The sequence below is a fragment of the Bos indicus x Bos taurus genome, chromosome 13 (assembly GCF_003369695.1).
Source record: "Bos indicus x Bos taurus breed Angus x Brahman F1 hybrid chromosome 13, Bos_hybrid_MaternalHap_v2.0, whole genome shotgun sequence".
Lineage (NCBI taxonomy): Eukaryota > Metazoa > Chordata > Mammalia > Artiodactyla > Bovidae > Bos > Bos indicus x Bos taurus.
In genome coordinates this window covers 18,399,141-18,414,083 of record NC_040088.1, presented here as the reverse complement: position 1 = coordinate 18,414,083, position 14,943 = coordinate 18,399,141, and the positions used below count along the sequence as shown (strand labels likewise).

Sequence of the window (14,943 nt, the reverse complement as noted above, 5' to 3'; positions counted from 1 at the left end):
TGAATTTGAATAATGTGGGGTCTTCAGGAATCTCTTGTATGGAATGAACTTCCCCATCTTTTTTCTTACAGCCTGTGGGTTCCCTAAAGGATGCAATGCTGTTTTATAAAATGTGAAATGCAAAAAATGTTGTTGCTAGAGAAACCCAAAGGAACTCCCATAACTGGGCATGCCCTGGATTTGGCAGTTTATACCCTACGCTTGTACCTTTCCTTCTCGAGGATTCAGAACTTAGGTTGTATCTCTTCAGCCAGATCTGCTAGTGTTTGGGTTAATGCTGTTAGCATTACATTAAGCTAATGGATACAGCTACTTTAGTTTGAAGGTCATTAAAACCTGAGTTTACAAATCAAGAACTGGACTGAGCAGTAGTTTTTATATGTGTGTGGGTGGAGGTACATCAAATCACATCAATCATTTGCTCAAATTCATAGTAAAGACCAATATCCTGGTAAAGCATAAACTGTTTTATTTCTCCCATTTCAGTGTTATATATTATCTTGTTTTCTTGTCTTATTGTGCTAGCTAGGATGTCTAGTACCATGGTGAGTAGGAGTGTTGAGACGGTACATCCTTGCCTTGTTCCTGATCTTAAGAGAAAACATCCAGTTCTCAACATAAATATGAAGTTAGCTGTACGTTTTTTGTATCAGTAGATGTCCTTTATTCCTAGTTCTCTGAGAATTTTTATCATGAATGAGTGCTGAATTTTGTCAAATGCTTTTTCTGCATCAGTTGATATATTAGTTTTCTTTTTTAGTCTGTTGATATGGTTGTTGTTGTTTAGTTGTTGGACATTGTCCAGTTCTTTGGGACCCATGGACTGCAGCATGCCAGATTCTTCTGTCCTCCACTGTCTCCTGGAGTTTACTCAAATTCATGTCCTTTGAGTTGGCGATGCTATCTAACCATCTCATCCTCTGTTGGCTCCTTCTTCTCTTGCCTTCAATCTTTCCCAGCATCAGGGTCTTTTCCAATGAGTTGGCTCTTCCCATCAGGTGGCCAGAGTATTGGAGATTCAGCTTCAGCATCAATCCTTCCAATGAATATTCAGGGTTCATTTCGTTTAGGATTGACCAGTTTGATCTCTTTGCTGTCCAAGGGACTCTCAACAGTCTTCTCCAGGACCACAGTTCGAAAGCATCAGTTCTTTGGTGCTAAGCCTTATGGTCCAACTCACATCCATACATGACCACTGGGAAAACCATAGCTTTGACTATGTGGACCTTTGTTGGCAAAGAGATATCTCTGCTTTTAATACACTGTCTAGGTTTGTCACAGCTTTCCTTCCAAGGAGCAGGTGTCTTTTAATTTCATGGCTGCAGTCACTGTCCATAGTGATTTTGGAGCCCAGGGAAAGAAAATCTGCCACTGTTTCCATTGTTTCCCCATCTATTTGCCATGAAGTGATAGGACCAGATGCCATGATCTTCGTTTTCTGATTGTTGAGTTTCAACCCAGCTTTTTCACTTTCCTCTTTCACCTGCATCAAGAGGCTCTTTAGTTCCTCTTTACTTTCTGCCATTAGAGTGATATCATCTGCATATCTGAGGTTGTTGATATTTCTCCCAGCAATCTTGATTCCAGTTTGTGATTCATCTAGCCTGGCATTTCAAATAATGTACTCTACACAAAAGTTAAATAAGCAGGGTGACAATATACAGCTTGACACAATTCTTTTCCAATTTTGAACCAGTCCATTGTCCACGTCCAATTCTAACAGTTGCTTCTTGACCCTTAAATAGGTTTCTCAGAAGACATGTATGATGGTCTTATACTCCCATCTCTTTAAGAATTTTCCAGTTGGTTGTGATCCACACAGTCAGAGGCTTTAGCAGAAGTAGATATTTTTCTAGAATTCCCTTGCTTTCTCCATGATCCAATGAATGTTGGCAATTTGATCTCTGGTTCCTCTGCTTCTTCGAAACCCAGCTTGTACATCTGGAAGTTCTTGATTCACATTCTGGTCAAGTTTAGCTTGGAGGATTTTGAGCATAAACTTGATAGCATGTGGAAAGAGTGCAGTTGTACAGTAGTGCAAACATTCTTTGGCATTGCCCTTCTTTGGGATTGGAATGAAAACTGATCCCCTTCATGGATCACAGCTTTCTTGTGGCGAAGGAGCTTGTGTAATTCAATGAAGCTTTGAGCCATGCCGTGCAGGGCCACACAAGACAGATGGGTTATAGTGAAGAGTTCTGACAAAACATGGTTCACTGGAGGAGGAAATGGTGAACCACTCCAACATTGTTGCCTCAAGAACCCCAGGGACAGTATGAAGAGGCAAAAAGATATGACACTGGAAGATGAGCCCCCCGGGTTGGAAGGTGTCCATTATGCTACTGGAGAAGAGTGGAGGACAATTACTAATGGCTGCAGAAAGAATGAGGTGCCTGGACCAAAGTGGAAATGACACTCAGTTGTGGATATATCTGGTGGTGAAAGTGAAGTCCAGTGCTGTAAAGAACAGTATTGCGTAGAAACCTGGAATGTTAGGTCCAAGAATCAGGGTAAACTGGACATGGTCAAGCAGAAGATGACCAGAGTGAACATCGGCATCTTAGTAATCAGTGCACTAAAATGGACAGGAATGGGCGAATTTAATTCAGATGACCTTTATATCTACTACTGTGGACAAGAATCCCTTAGAAGAAATGGAGCAGCCATCATAGTCAACAAAAGAGTCCAAAATGCAGTACTTGGGTGCAATCTCAAAAACAACAGAATGAACTAAGTTCATTTCCAAGACAAACCATTCAGCATCACAGTAATCCAAGTCTGTGCCCCAACTACTGATGCTGAAGAAGCTGAAGTTGACTGGTTCTGTGAAAATGTACAAGACCTTCTAGACTAAAACTAACATCAAAAAAAAAAAAAAATGTTCTTTCCATCCTAGGGGATTGGAATACAAAAGTAGGAAGTCAAGAAATGCCTGAAGTAACACGCAAGTTTGGCTTCAAAGTACAAAGTGAAGCAGGGCAAAGGCTAACAGTCTTGTCAGGAGAACACACTGGTCATAGCAAACACCCTCTTCCAACAACACAGGAGACAATTCTACACATGGACATCACCAAATGGTCAATATTGAAATCACACTGATTATATTCTTTATAGCTGGAGATAGAAAAGCTCGATACAGTCAGCAAAAACAAGACCTGGAACTGACTGGCTCAGATCATCAGCTCCTTATTGCATAATTCAGGCTTATATTGAAGAAAGTAGGGATAATATATCCCCAACTGAATGCAGAGTTCCAGAGAATAGCAGGGAGAGATTAAGAAGGCCTTTTTAAATGAACAATGCGAACAAATAGAGGAAAGCAATAGACTACATTAATTGTTGAGCTAGCCTTCCTTTATACCTGGCATAAATCCCAGTTGGTCGTGGTACATAAGTTTCTTTATACATTGTTGGATTCAATTTGCTATTATTTTTGCATTTATGTTCATGAGAGAAAATGGTCTTTAGATTTTCTTTCTTGTAATGTCTTTATCTGATTTTAGTATTAAAGTAATGCTGGCTGCATAGAATGAGTTCTAGTGGGCATTGCAGAAATGAGTTGTTTTGTTTCTATTCCTGAGAAAGACTGGTCCCAGGATTAGAGGAAAAGTAAATATTTTTGGTACCTTTTATGACATTTAGAAGACTTTTTTTTTTTTTTCATTTAGAAGACTTTTAACCATATTTTGCTAATCAACTACATGATGTTGGCGAAGTCAACTTGTTTCTTCGGGCCCTGATTTTTGTTTGCTTTTGGCCACACCACAAGGCGTGTGGAATCTAGTTCCCAGACCAGGGATCAAACCCACGCCCCTGAAGTGAAAGTGCAGAGTCTAACCACTGGACCATCAGGAAAGTCCCTGGGCCCTATTTTCTTAATCTTAAAAACAGTATTTTTGTAAATTAGACTGAGGTCTTTCCTAGAGTTCTTGTTTTTGAGCTTTGTTCCCCAGTTGCAGAGTATTTTAACAGGAAGGGAGCTTAGAGACCCTAATGTCCTGTGTTCTTTAGCCAGTAGATTAACTTCTGCCCGTAGAGCTAGGCTTGCTAGCTGGGAGATGCAGCCCACCGTCTTCTCTGATAGTTCCTGGATGTCTGATTGGGAGAGGGGCTTGGGCGATAGTGCTGACTTGGTGCTAGACAGCCAGATGAACCTGTTTTTAAATGTCTTTATGATATCAAGCTGGTGTCTGCCTCACCAAGCTTCAGTTTCCTCATCTTTAAAGCTGAAATGATATACACAGTTGGTTGTCAGGATTGAATGAGATACTTGCAATCGTTGCACACAAGTGCTCAGTTAAAATCCGTTGAATCTGGATGTTCACTCTGTTCCACACTTGCTTTGTGATCCATCTTGATTCCACATCAGAGTCACTTGAAGAGTATTTTTAAAAAACCCTGATGCCCTTGAAAACATTTTGCTAAGTTAAAGAAGCCAGACACAAAAGGTCACATATTGTATGTATATGAAATGCCCTGAATGGATGAATCCACAGAGCAAGATGGAGATTGCTGGTTGCCAAGGGTTGAGGGTTTGGGGAAAATCTGCTTAATGGGAAGTGGTTTTACTCCGAAGTGATGGGAAGGTTTTGGAACTAGGGTAGAACTGGTTGCACAGTATTGTGTACTACATGCTGCTGGATCGTTCCTTCTCAGCCCCGCCCCGCCCCCCTCCCTACAGCTTTATTAAAGCTTACTTGTTGTGGTTCAGTGGACTGCATACATTTATGCATATATTTATATTGTATAATTTAAATATGTACCTGGTTATTACCACAGTAAGATGGTAAACCTATCGATCATCTCTTAAAATTTCCTTGTGCCCTCTTTTAATTCCTCTTTTCCATTCCTCCCCACTCTCTCATCCCCAGGTAGTCACTATTCTGCTTTATATTTTAGAGATTAGTTTTTCAGTTTCTAGAATTTTATATACATGGAATCATGCAGTATGCACTAGATTTTATGTGACTCCTTTTACTCAGTATACTTATTTCACTTATAAGTATTTACTTTTGTTGTTGCATATTATTTATATGCAACGTATTTATACTTTTATTGTTGAAAGTATTTCATTGTATAAATACACCACAAATTATTTGTCCATTCACCTGGTAATGGACATTTGGGCAGTTTTCAGCTTGGGAGATTACAACTAAAGCTGTGGGCATTCATCTACAAGTCTCAGTGTGGACATAAGTTATCCTTTCTCTCAGGAGTGGGATGGCTGGGTCAGAGGATATGTGTGTGTTTAAACATGTCTTAACATTGAAAGAGTAAAGCATGAGCAGTTATTTGAAATGCTACAGATAATGCTTGATAAGAAAGAAGAAACAACTGGAGTTTTGCAATGGTGAAGCTATTAATAACTTGAAAACTGCAGCTTCAGTTGAGTGGTAGGTGGGAAGATTTTTAGGTGGGAATTAGGAAAACTGAATTGAGAAGTTTGGCAGGAAGTGTTGATAACTTCAGAAACTTTGCTGTGAAAAGAGTTGTGGCTTTTGGAAGGTGTGAATTGTTCCTTTTTAAATGGATATTTTTATATGGTGTGAATTGTACTTCAATTATTAAAGAAAAAAGAAGAGAAAAAAGAAAAAAGAAGAATCATCATCATCATCTAGCAAACAAAATCCTGACATTCAGGATTCAAACCAGTTAAATCAGAATCTTTGTGTGTAGGACCCGGGCATTCATTTTCTGAAATCTTTCTTGGTGATTGCAAAATGTAGCCAGTGTTCAGGAATAGTGATCTAAGTAAGGTTGGCAAACTTCTTCTGTAAAAGACCAGACAATAAGTATTTTCAGCTTTGAGGGCCAGAATATCTCTATTTTTACTCCTCACATCTGTCACTGAAGCATGGCAGCAGCCGCGGTCAACATTTAACAAATGAGCATAGTGTATTTCAGTAAAACTTATTTCCAATAACAAGCAGTGGGCTAGAGTTTGCCAGCCCCTAGTCTAAAGACTCAGAAGGGGCTTTAGAGAAGGGGCTGCAGCAGAGTGCTGAGGGAGATGGAAGATGACCTCCCAGGCAGTACCCAATCGGGAACTGTGTTCTTCTGCCCATTTTAGTTCTTAGTTACTTAAGCATAAATATCCTGGAATTGAAAACAGAATGTTAGAATTCCAACACTTACACGCTTCTATTTAATTCTAGCTGCAAAAGACAAGGAGAAGAATAAAGAGAAGAAATTCAAAGAGTTTGTGAGGGTGAAACCAAAGAAGAAAAAGAAAAAGAAAAAGAAAACCAAACCTGGTAAATTTTCCCCGGGGCATTTCACTTGGGTTTCCTTACAGGTAAGAGGGGTTGCTTCATAGTCCTGCCTCTGAGGAGAGGAAGGGTCAGCAAGCCTATAATGGAGCTTGTGGGATCAGCCTAGCATGGGCAGTGACAGGGGAAGAGCCCACTTACCCTGGGTGCCTCAAGGCCGCACTGGCGTATAGAAAGCCCTCCCTCGTGCTGCCTTGGCCAGCATCGCCCTATCACAGTGAAAGCATCATTGTAGGAGAGGATATGCAGGTGAATAACTGTATTTATTTGCATACACAGCTCTTTTTTAGTTTTTATTATATTTATTTGTAAACTTTAATTTTGTGTTGGTGTATAGCCAATTAACAATGTGGTGATAGTTTCAGGTGAACAGTGAAGGGGCTCAGCCATATGCGTGTATCGATTCTCCCCTGTACTCCCTTCTCATCCAGGCTGCCACATAACATGAACAGAGTTCCCTGTGCTACACAGTAGGACTTTGGTTACCCATTTTAAATATAGCAGTGTGTACATGTCCATCTCAAACTCCCTAACGCTTTCCCCATTCCTTCCCCCGGGCAACTGTAAGTTCGTTCTCTAATTATGTGCACATACAACTCTTAAATGTACATTTCTGAACCCTTTTAAGAAAGAATATATCTCTTTAAAAGTATGTGTCTAGCTCCAACAAAAATGCCGATTTTTAAGAAAATCAGTGCTCCAGTCTTGGGAGCTAAAGGAATGCCACATTTTATTCTCAAACCATCTTCTGGCTGAGAGGGTGGTGAGGAAGGCTTTGGTTTTGAGGTTCTTAGAGGTAACTGTAAGTATTAACCTGTACCCTTTTGTAGCTGAATTCCTCCTGAGGATTTGAGCTGTTTGACCAGCAGAGCTGTTGGTTGGATGGTATTGATTCTGGAATGCCCTGGTGATGTCTGGGGGTGCTAATTTCTTCTTGATCTTGTTCTTCCAGAATGCCCTTGCAGTGAGGAGGTCAGTGACACTCCCCAGGAACCTTCTCCACCTAAGACATTTGCTGTTACCAAGTGTGGTTCCTCACACAAGCCTGGTGTCCATATGAGCCCACAGATCCAAGGCTCAGAGTCTGGAAACCACAGAGGGAAAGTGAAAGTGTCTGGTAAGGAGGCTGCCTGCTGGCTTGACCATTTGTACAACACTATAGTCTGAGCATGCTGGCTTTACGTTGATATTGTAGTCTACTCTCAGGCCTTCTGCAAGTAATTGTTAGATCTTTTAAATAAAAAGTACATCAAATAAATGGAGAAGAAAATGGCAACTCACTCCAGTATTCTTGCCTGGAAAATCCCATGGACAGAGGAGCCTGGTAGGCTACAGTCCATGGTGTTGCAAAAGAGTTAGCAGCTGAAAAAAAAACAGACATCAAATGAAATAGGCCATTAGCTATACCTTTCCTGAATTGCCCTTCTCTCCAACTTTGGTCTTAATAGAATGTCTCATAGGTACCCCTCAGCCAGTGTGTCTATAACCAATTTCATTATCCCTCTTTCCCTTGCACACCTGCCTCCGTTTTCCTTCATTTCTTGTTGGTGGCCTCTGCATATAACCTGGTTTCTTGGGGAAATCCAAGTCAACCTTGAAGCTTCCCCATCTTCAGCAACTTATAGGATGATCATGAGTTTGAAAATAGTTAATAAGTATATGTAAAGTACTTACAACAGTGTCTGGTACAGAATAAGTGATCAGTAAATGTTAGCTGTAATTATCACTAATCAGGCAGCCCAGACTAGATATTCTAGTTCTGACTATCCCTGGAATCTTCCCTTTCCTCATTCTCCAAGGTTTACAGAGTTTTGAAGGTGACTGTGGATACAGACTTCGCTGTAAACCAGGTCCTGGGTGGCTGTGGTGAGGTTGAGGAACACGTTTGTGCCATTAGGGATGATGATCTGTATGGTTTATGGGGATTTGCAATTTCTTTGCCATTGAGCTCTGTGACCTTGAGCAGCTACTTACCTTGGGCTTCAGTGTCGGGAAAATGAGGAAAGGGAGCTCAGTTTACTGCCATGCAGCAGATATTGTTTCGGCAATTAGTAGATGACAGTCCCAAGGAACCAATTGGAGTTCGTATTTCCCAGCTCTGTGAAAGTTCACAGAGGAGAGGGTCTGTAAGGTCATTTCTTACAGGTCTTGGTGATCTAGGGTTGATTATCTTTTTATTTTGTGACTGTTGTTTTCCCTTTCCTCGTAGAAGAGGATAATCTGAGTGAGTCCTCTTCCGAGAGCTTTCTTTGGAGCGATGAGGAGTATGGCCAAGACATCGATGTGACCACTAATCCAGACGAGGAACTTGATGGGGATGACCGTTATGACTTTGAAGTGGTCCGCTGCATCTGTGAGGTTCAGGAGGAAAATGACTTCATGATTCAGGTAGGTGGAGCTTCCAGGAGCCACAGGTCCAGAGAAACACAAACTTGTCCTTGGTGGGAATTTTGAAGGGCTACTATTCGAGGCCAGCAAGAATCACAAGTCAGGTCAGAAGCCCCAGGTAGGCAGTATTTTCAGCACTAGGTTGAGCTTTGCTTACTCGTTCAGCTTTCTCTGCATCTCAGGCCGGTATAAATAACCTATTAATAGAATAAGAGAGGACTTGAGGGATCGTTGAGTGTAAATCTCTCATGCTCTGCTTAGGCCAGCTGGACATTGGTGAATGGGGAGGGCCTTGCCTGTGGTCACACAGTGAGGAGTTGAATAGGGACCCAACACTCTGGAGGGGCAGTTTGATCTTCCTATGGACCCATATCTTCTCTCTAAGGCAGATTTTCTTTATGACCTAGTGAAATGGTGGTCTGTTTCTTACTCTTTATTTCCCTGGCATTTGTAGTTGTCATCTCCATTTCTGGGATGTGTCTCCTGGCGAGGGTGAATGCCGGGGAGTTCCTTGCCTGCTCTGGGAGACCGTCACTGGCTAGCACCTGGTTGCCTCTGCCCTTCTCTTGCTCTTAATCACGGTCGTGCTGGAGGTGACTGTTGCCTGGTGGACTCCCTGGACTGTCATAAATACCCTGGGTATTCAGGGAACCTGAGTTTTTTACATAAGTCATGTATACATGGGTTAGAATTATTTTAGGAGTTTCTTTCTCTTTGAATAGCCTTCATGGCAGCCTCTGGGAATTAAGGTACGTGAATGGTCTCCAGTAGCTCCTGATATTTATGATCTGTAGTGTGCATTAGGTCAGGCTTCCCTGGTGGCTCAGTCAGTAAAGAATCTGCTGTAATACAAGAGACCTGGTTTGCTCCCTGGGTCAGGAAGATCCCCTGGAGAAGGAAATGGCAACCCACTCCAGTATTCTTGCCTGGAATATCCCATGGACAAAGGAGCCTGGTGGGCTACAGTCATGGGTCACAAGAAGTTGGACATAACTTGGCGACTAAACCACAACCATGCATTAGGTCAGTTGTTTCCAGACTTTTTCAGCATCAGAACCCCTTGCCCATGTAGACTCTTTCACAGAACCCCAAAATGTATAACAGGTAAAAGCAGTAGTTTTGAAAGCTCAGAATGAATAATTTTTACTTGGAAGTTCAGAAATGGCCACTTTCGGTGAGGTCTAATATGCATTCAGGGTGGTGTGCTGGTTGCTGACTTAGAGCATTTCAGTGTCTCTGTTGTTTTCTTCTTTTTGTGAGACAGGCCTAATGAACATGGCCATTGCGTGGGTGACTTTTCCTAAATAGCAGGCTATGTAGTCACTTTAATTAATCGGAGACAGGAAGAAAAGCTTTGTTTAAAGGACAGCATAATACTTAGTTAGCCTAACAGTACAGAATTAGGTGTACTGTTATGGGCTCTTAGCATATGTTGTCTTAACATTAAGCTTGGAGTGTGCATTTTTTGCTTTATTTTTTCTTTTGAAATAGTACCATTTTATAAAACCTGTGTGTAGAATCTCTGAAGCTCAGTGGAATATAATTAAAAAACTTATATAACATGAAACATACCGCCCTCCCCTTTTTTAAGTAGATTTTTTTTTTAAATTTGGTTTTAAAAGTATGTTGAAGATTGTTAGTTTTTATCCTGTCTCTCTGGGCATGTGCTCAGTTCTGGGCATTGGAAGCCTGATTTGGTCCTCATATGTCCACAGAAATCATTAGTGGTTGAGTAATGAAGGCCTCTCCTGGCAAGGCTCTTCCAGCACATCAGTGTAGGAGATGCAGTTCTGATCCACCATGGTACTTTCTCCATTGACTTTTCTGTAAGTGGCAAGGATCATGGGGTATTTGGGGGATAGAGCTTAAAGTACCATTTTTGTGCTATGAAACTAAGTTTGGAAAATTGAGGCCATACCAGCTTTTACATGGCTGAGTCCATTTTGTGCTTCCTAGGCTCCACTTCCAGCTCAGCTTCCCCCCAGCTCAGCTCAGCACTGTGGCTTGCTTTCTTGCATCGTGGTGGTGATGAGCTCACTTAAGAACACCGTGGGTTTTGCTGTAGAATACTTGGTGTTCACTTGCTGCCAGCTGGCTTTGTGTTATAAAGGGACAGTTCCTGACTTTATCTGTCATCATGAGCAGTGTACCTTTTCTACTCAGTAATTTCAGCAAAAGGCATAAATTTAAAGGAAGCTAATAGGAACAAATGGGACTTCCCAGGTGGCTCAGTGATCAAGAATCTGCCTGCCAAGCAGAGGATATGGGTTCAATCACTGGGTTGGAAAGATGCCCTGGAGAAGGAAATGGCAACCCACTCCAGTATTCTTGTCTGGAAAATCCCATGGACAAGGAGCCTGGCGGGCTGCAGTCCACGGGGTAGCAAAGAGTCAGACACAACTTAGTGACTAAACAGCAGCAGCAGCAGCAGGAACAAGAACAGTTCAAACCTTTAAAATGTATTCCTCTAGTTTTAAATGTATTCATTGTCTAGGAAAGTTCAAGTCATTTTTTTCCTTAAAATTTTAACTTACGTTGATAATTTGCACAGTCATGGAATACATTTAGAATTTGTTCTGTAGAAGATTCCTTTAGAGAAAATGGTTTTCTTTGTTCATTATTTGGTATCAGTATTGCTCACGTATGTTATTATTTGATTTTATTTACCAGTGCTAATTTAAATCACTGGAAGGTTAAAATCCTATTAAATAATCATGAATGTTTGAGAAATCTGGGTACCACATAAAAAATGAACATCAAGAAACTCATTTAATATTTGAATTATTTTAATTGCTCTAGGGCAGGTTTGGCAAACTTTTTCTTAAAGGACCAGATAATAAATATTTTAGGCTTTGGTCACTTGGTTTCTGTCACAACTACGCAGCTCTGCCCCAAGCAGCCAGAAGTAGTACCAAAAAATGAATGAGTATGGTTATGTTCGTAGAATACTTAATTTACCAAAATAGGACTTAAGCTGAATTTGGCCTGTGGGCTATAGTCTGTTGACCTTTGCCCTAGAGCAACAAATATATAACATTAGGTGCCAAACCCCGGTGAAAATTGTATAGCATCCTTAATAAGAAGCCCATATAAAAACTTGTTTGCTTTCCCTGGAGGCAGTCTTCGTCGTGTTCTTGTGCATCACTCCAGAAACATTCAGTGGCAAAATAAGCAGTAATACATGTATTCTCTCCATATTTTCCCTTTCTTTTTGTGATAAAATATATATAATATAGGACATCCAAGGTGGCGCTAGTGATAAAGAACCTGCATACCAGTGCAGGATACCTGAGAGACGGGGGTTTGATCCCTGGGTTGGGAAGATCCCCTGGAGGAGGACGTGGCAACCCACTCCAGTATTCTTGCCTGGGGAATCCCATGGACAGAGGAGCCTGGTGAGCTATGGTCATTAGGGTCAAAAAGAGTTGGACATGACTGAAGCAATTTAGCATGGACATATACATAACATAAAGTTTTCTGTCTTTTTAAACTTTTTTAATTGGAGTATAATTGCTTTATAATATTAGTTTCTGTTGTACAGTGACGTGAATCAGCTATATGTATACATATATCCCCTCCCTCTTGAGCCTCCATCCCATCCACCCTCTTCCCACCCTTCTAGGTCATCACAGCACTGAGCTGAGCTCCTGTGCTACATAGCCACTTCCCACTAGCTATCTGTTTTACACGTGGTATTTTACACATGGTATGGCAGTATATCCAGTTCATCCCACCCTCTCCTCCCTGTGTCCGCACGTTGTTCTGTACATCTGCGTCTGTGTTCCTGCCTTGCAAATAGGTTCATCAGGACCATTTTTCTAGATTCCGTATGTATATATTCAGTTCAGTTCAGTTTAGTCACTCAGTCGTCTCTGACTCTGCGACCCCGTGGACTGCAGCATGCCAGGCCTCCCTGTCCATCACCAACTCCTAGAGTTTATCCAAACTCATGTCCATTGAGTTGGTGATGACATCCAACCATCTCATCCTCCATTGTCCCCTTCTCCTCCCACTTTCAATCTTTCCCAGCATCAGGATCTTTTTGAATGAGTCAGCTCTTCGCATCAGGTGGCCGAAGTATTGGAGTTTCAGCTTCAACATCAGTCCTTCCAATGAACACTCAGGACTGATCTCCTTTAGGATGGACTGGTTGGATTTCCTTGCAGTCCTAGGGACTCTCAAAAGTCTTCTCCAACACCACATATATGATATTTGTTTTTCTCTCTCTGACTCTGTATCACAGACTCTTGGTTTATCCACATCGCTAAATTTACTAGACTAACCATTTTTAAATTTACGTGGCATTAAGTGAACTGGCATTGAGTACATCATTTACTTTGCTGTGCAATCATCTTTTTAAAAATTTAAACGCATGTTATTTTAATACATAGTATTTTCAATATCTTTTTTCATTTAATAATATGTAAGTTGAAGACCTTTCCATTTTCAGATCTCAGAAAGGTTCCCCAGTCTTTTTTATAGCTGAACAATGAACGAATCATCATTTATTTAACCTTTCCCTTATTGATTGACATTTAGATTGTTCCTAGTCTTAATAGCAGTATAATGAATGATTTTGTGTAAGTATACCTGTGAGACTGAGGGTTTTTTTTTTACGGACTTGTTTATCTCACAAGACCTCAAAAAATTGTTAGAAACTCACCTTTATTCCCCCTTGAGCCTACCTAACCAAATCTTCAGTACAAGACAAAAGACTCAGTTTGAGCAGGAACAAGAACACCAGAATAAGAGTAAAACTGAGGTTTAGAGTTTCTGGGCAAAAGTTTGTGGGCCTTTGTTATTTTGAGAAATACTGTTATATATTATTTGTCATAACAACACTTTAGAAACCCTCCCTGGTGTACCAGGGCTTCCCTGGTAGCTCAGCTGGTAAAGAATCCCCCTGCAATGCAGGAGACCCCGGTTTGATTCCTGGGTGAAGAAGGTCCACTGGAGAAGGGATAGGCTACCCACTTCAGCATTCCTGGGTTTCCCTGGTGGCTCATCTGGTAAAGAATCCACCTGCAATGTGGGAGACCTGGGTTCGATCCCTGGGTTGGGAAGACGCTCTGGAAAAGTGAACAGTTGCCCAATCCAGTATTCTGGCCTGGAGCATTCCATGGACTGTGTAGTCCACAGGATTGCAAAGAGTTGGACACGACTGAGCGGCTTTTCACTCACTGACGTACCAAGAACAGCCTTACCAGTGCCCTTGTCACTACAGAGTATTATCAAACTGTTTTTATCTTTGCTCTTCAGATAAAAACAATCTGCTAGTATAGCTATTTTGTAATTTTAATAAACTTAAAAAGAATTATGATTGTGATTTTTCTGTGCTTTCCATGAGCTACAAAGAAGAAAACAAGGATGACCCAGATTATTTTCACCCAGAAATAACCACTGTTATTTTTAAATACACACATACAAATGCATATATAAATGAAAATTATAATCTATAAACAGCTTTTCATGAGAATAACACTTCTATGATGAAAGCAGTAAATGTTTAAAAATTTCAGGGAGTACATAAAGGTATGAAGAATTAGTTGATACTTACATATAATCTCAAAATCTAAAAATACTAATGTATATACTTATTATTAGGCTGATTTGACTTCACATTAATTTACATTAATACAATTTTCTGTTATTCTTCTAATGGTTAATTTGAACATCTTTTTACTTAAGATTTGTTTTTTTCCTTTGCGCTGTCTGTTCATGTTCTTTATCCATTTATTTGTTGGATGGTTGGTCATTTTCCTGCTGGTTTGTATAGGCTTTTTGTTGATATGTTTTTGTATCAGCTGTGAGAACGGTTACAAATATTTGTATCTGTTTGGTCATCTGTCTTTTGACTTGTCTTATAGTTGCTTTGTTTTTATGAGGTCAAATATATCAAACTTCTTTAATGGCTTTTGAGATTTGAATAGGAGTTGATTCCTCATTGGAAGTTCATAAAAGTCTACAGAAAACTCAATAAATGAATTTCTCCTGGTTTCTTCTGGTAGTTTTGCAGTTTCATTTATTTTTTAAAAACTATGTAAATATTTGATTTGCCTGGAATTTATCCTGATACAGGATGAGGGCTCTTGCTACCCAGTTGTTCCAACACCAGCCCCATATTACAGAGCCACCTTTATTTACTGCGTTTCTGGATGTGGTTGTTTCTCATTCTGGATTCTGTCTTCTTTCTGCTCTCTATATTTGCTTGTACAATTCTATTTTAATTATTATACCTTTTTAATATGTTGAACATATCTGGTAGGGCTAGTACCCCCTTTTGTTT

The 14,943-nt window shown here is 40.5% G+C and overlaps 1 protein-coding gene across 3 annotated transcripts in view; it reads left to right on the top strand.

The window, feature by feature from the left end:
- PHF20 (PHD finger protein 20) overlaps positions 1 to 14,943 on the top strand; it is a 128,779-nt gene that overhangs the window by 93,104 nt on the left and 20,732 nt on the right. For all 3 annotated transcript variants that reach the window (XM_027558665.1, XM_027558666.1, XM_027558664.1), the window contains 3 exons: positions 6,156 to 6,254; positions 7,222 to 7,386; positions 8,479 to 8,657. In XM_027558665.1, the coding sequence (XP_027414466.1) occupies positions 6,156 to 6,254; positions 7,222 to 7,386; positions 8,479 to 8,657 (443 nt within the window). The remainder of the gene's footprint in view (positions 1 to 6,155; positions 6,255 to 7,221; positions 7,387 to 8,478; positions 8,658 to 14,943) is intronic.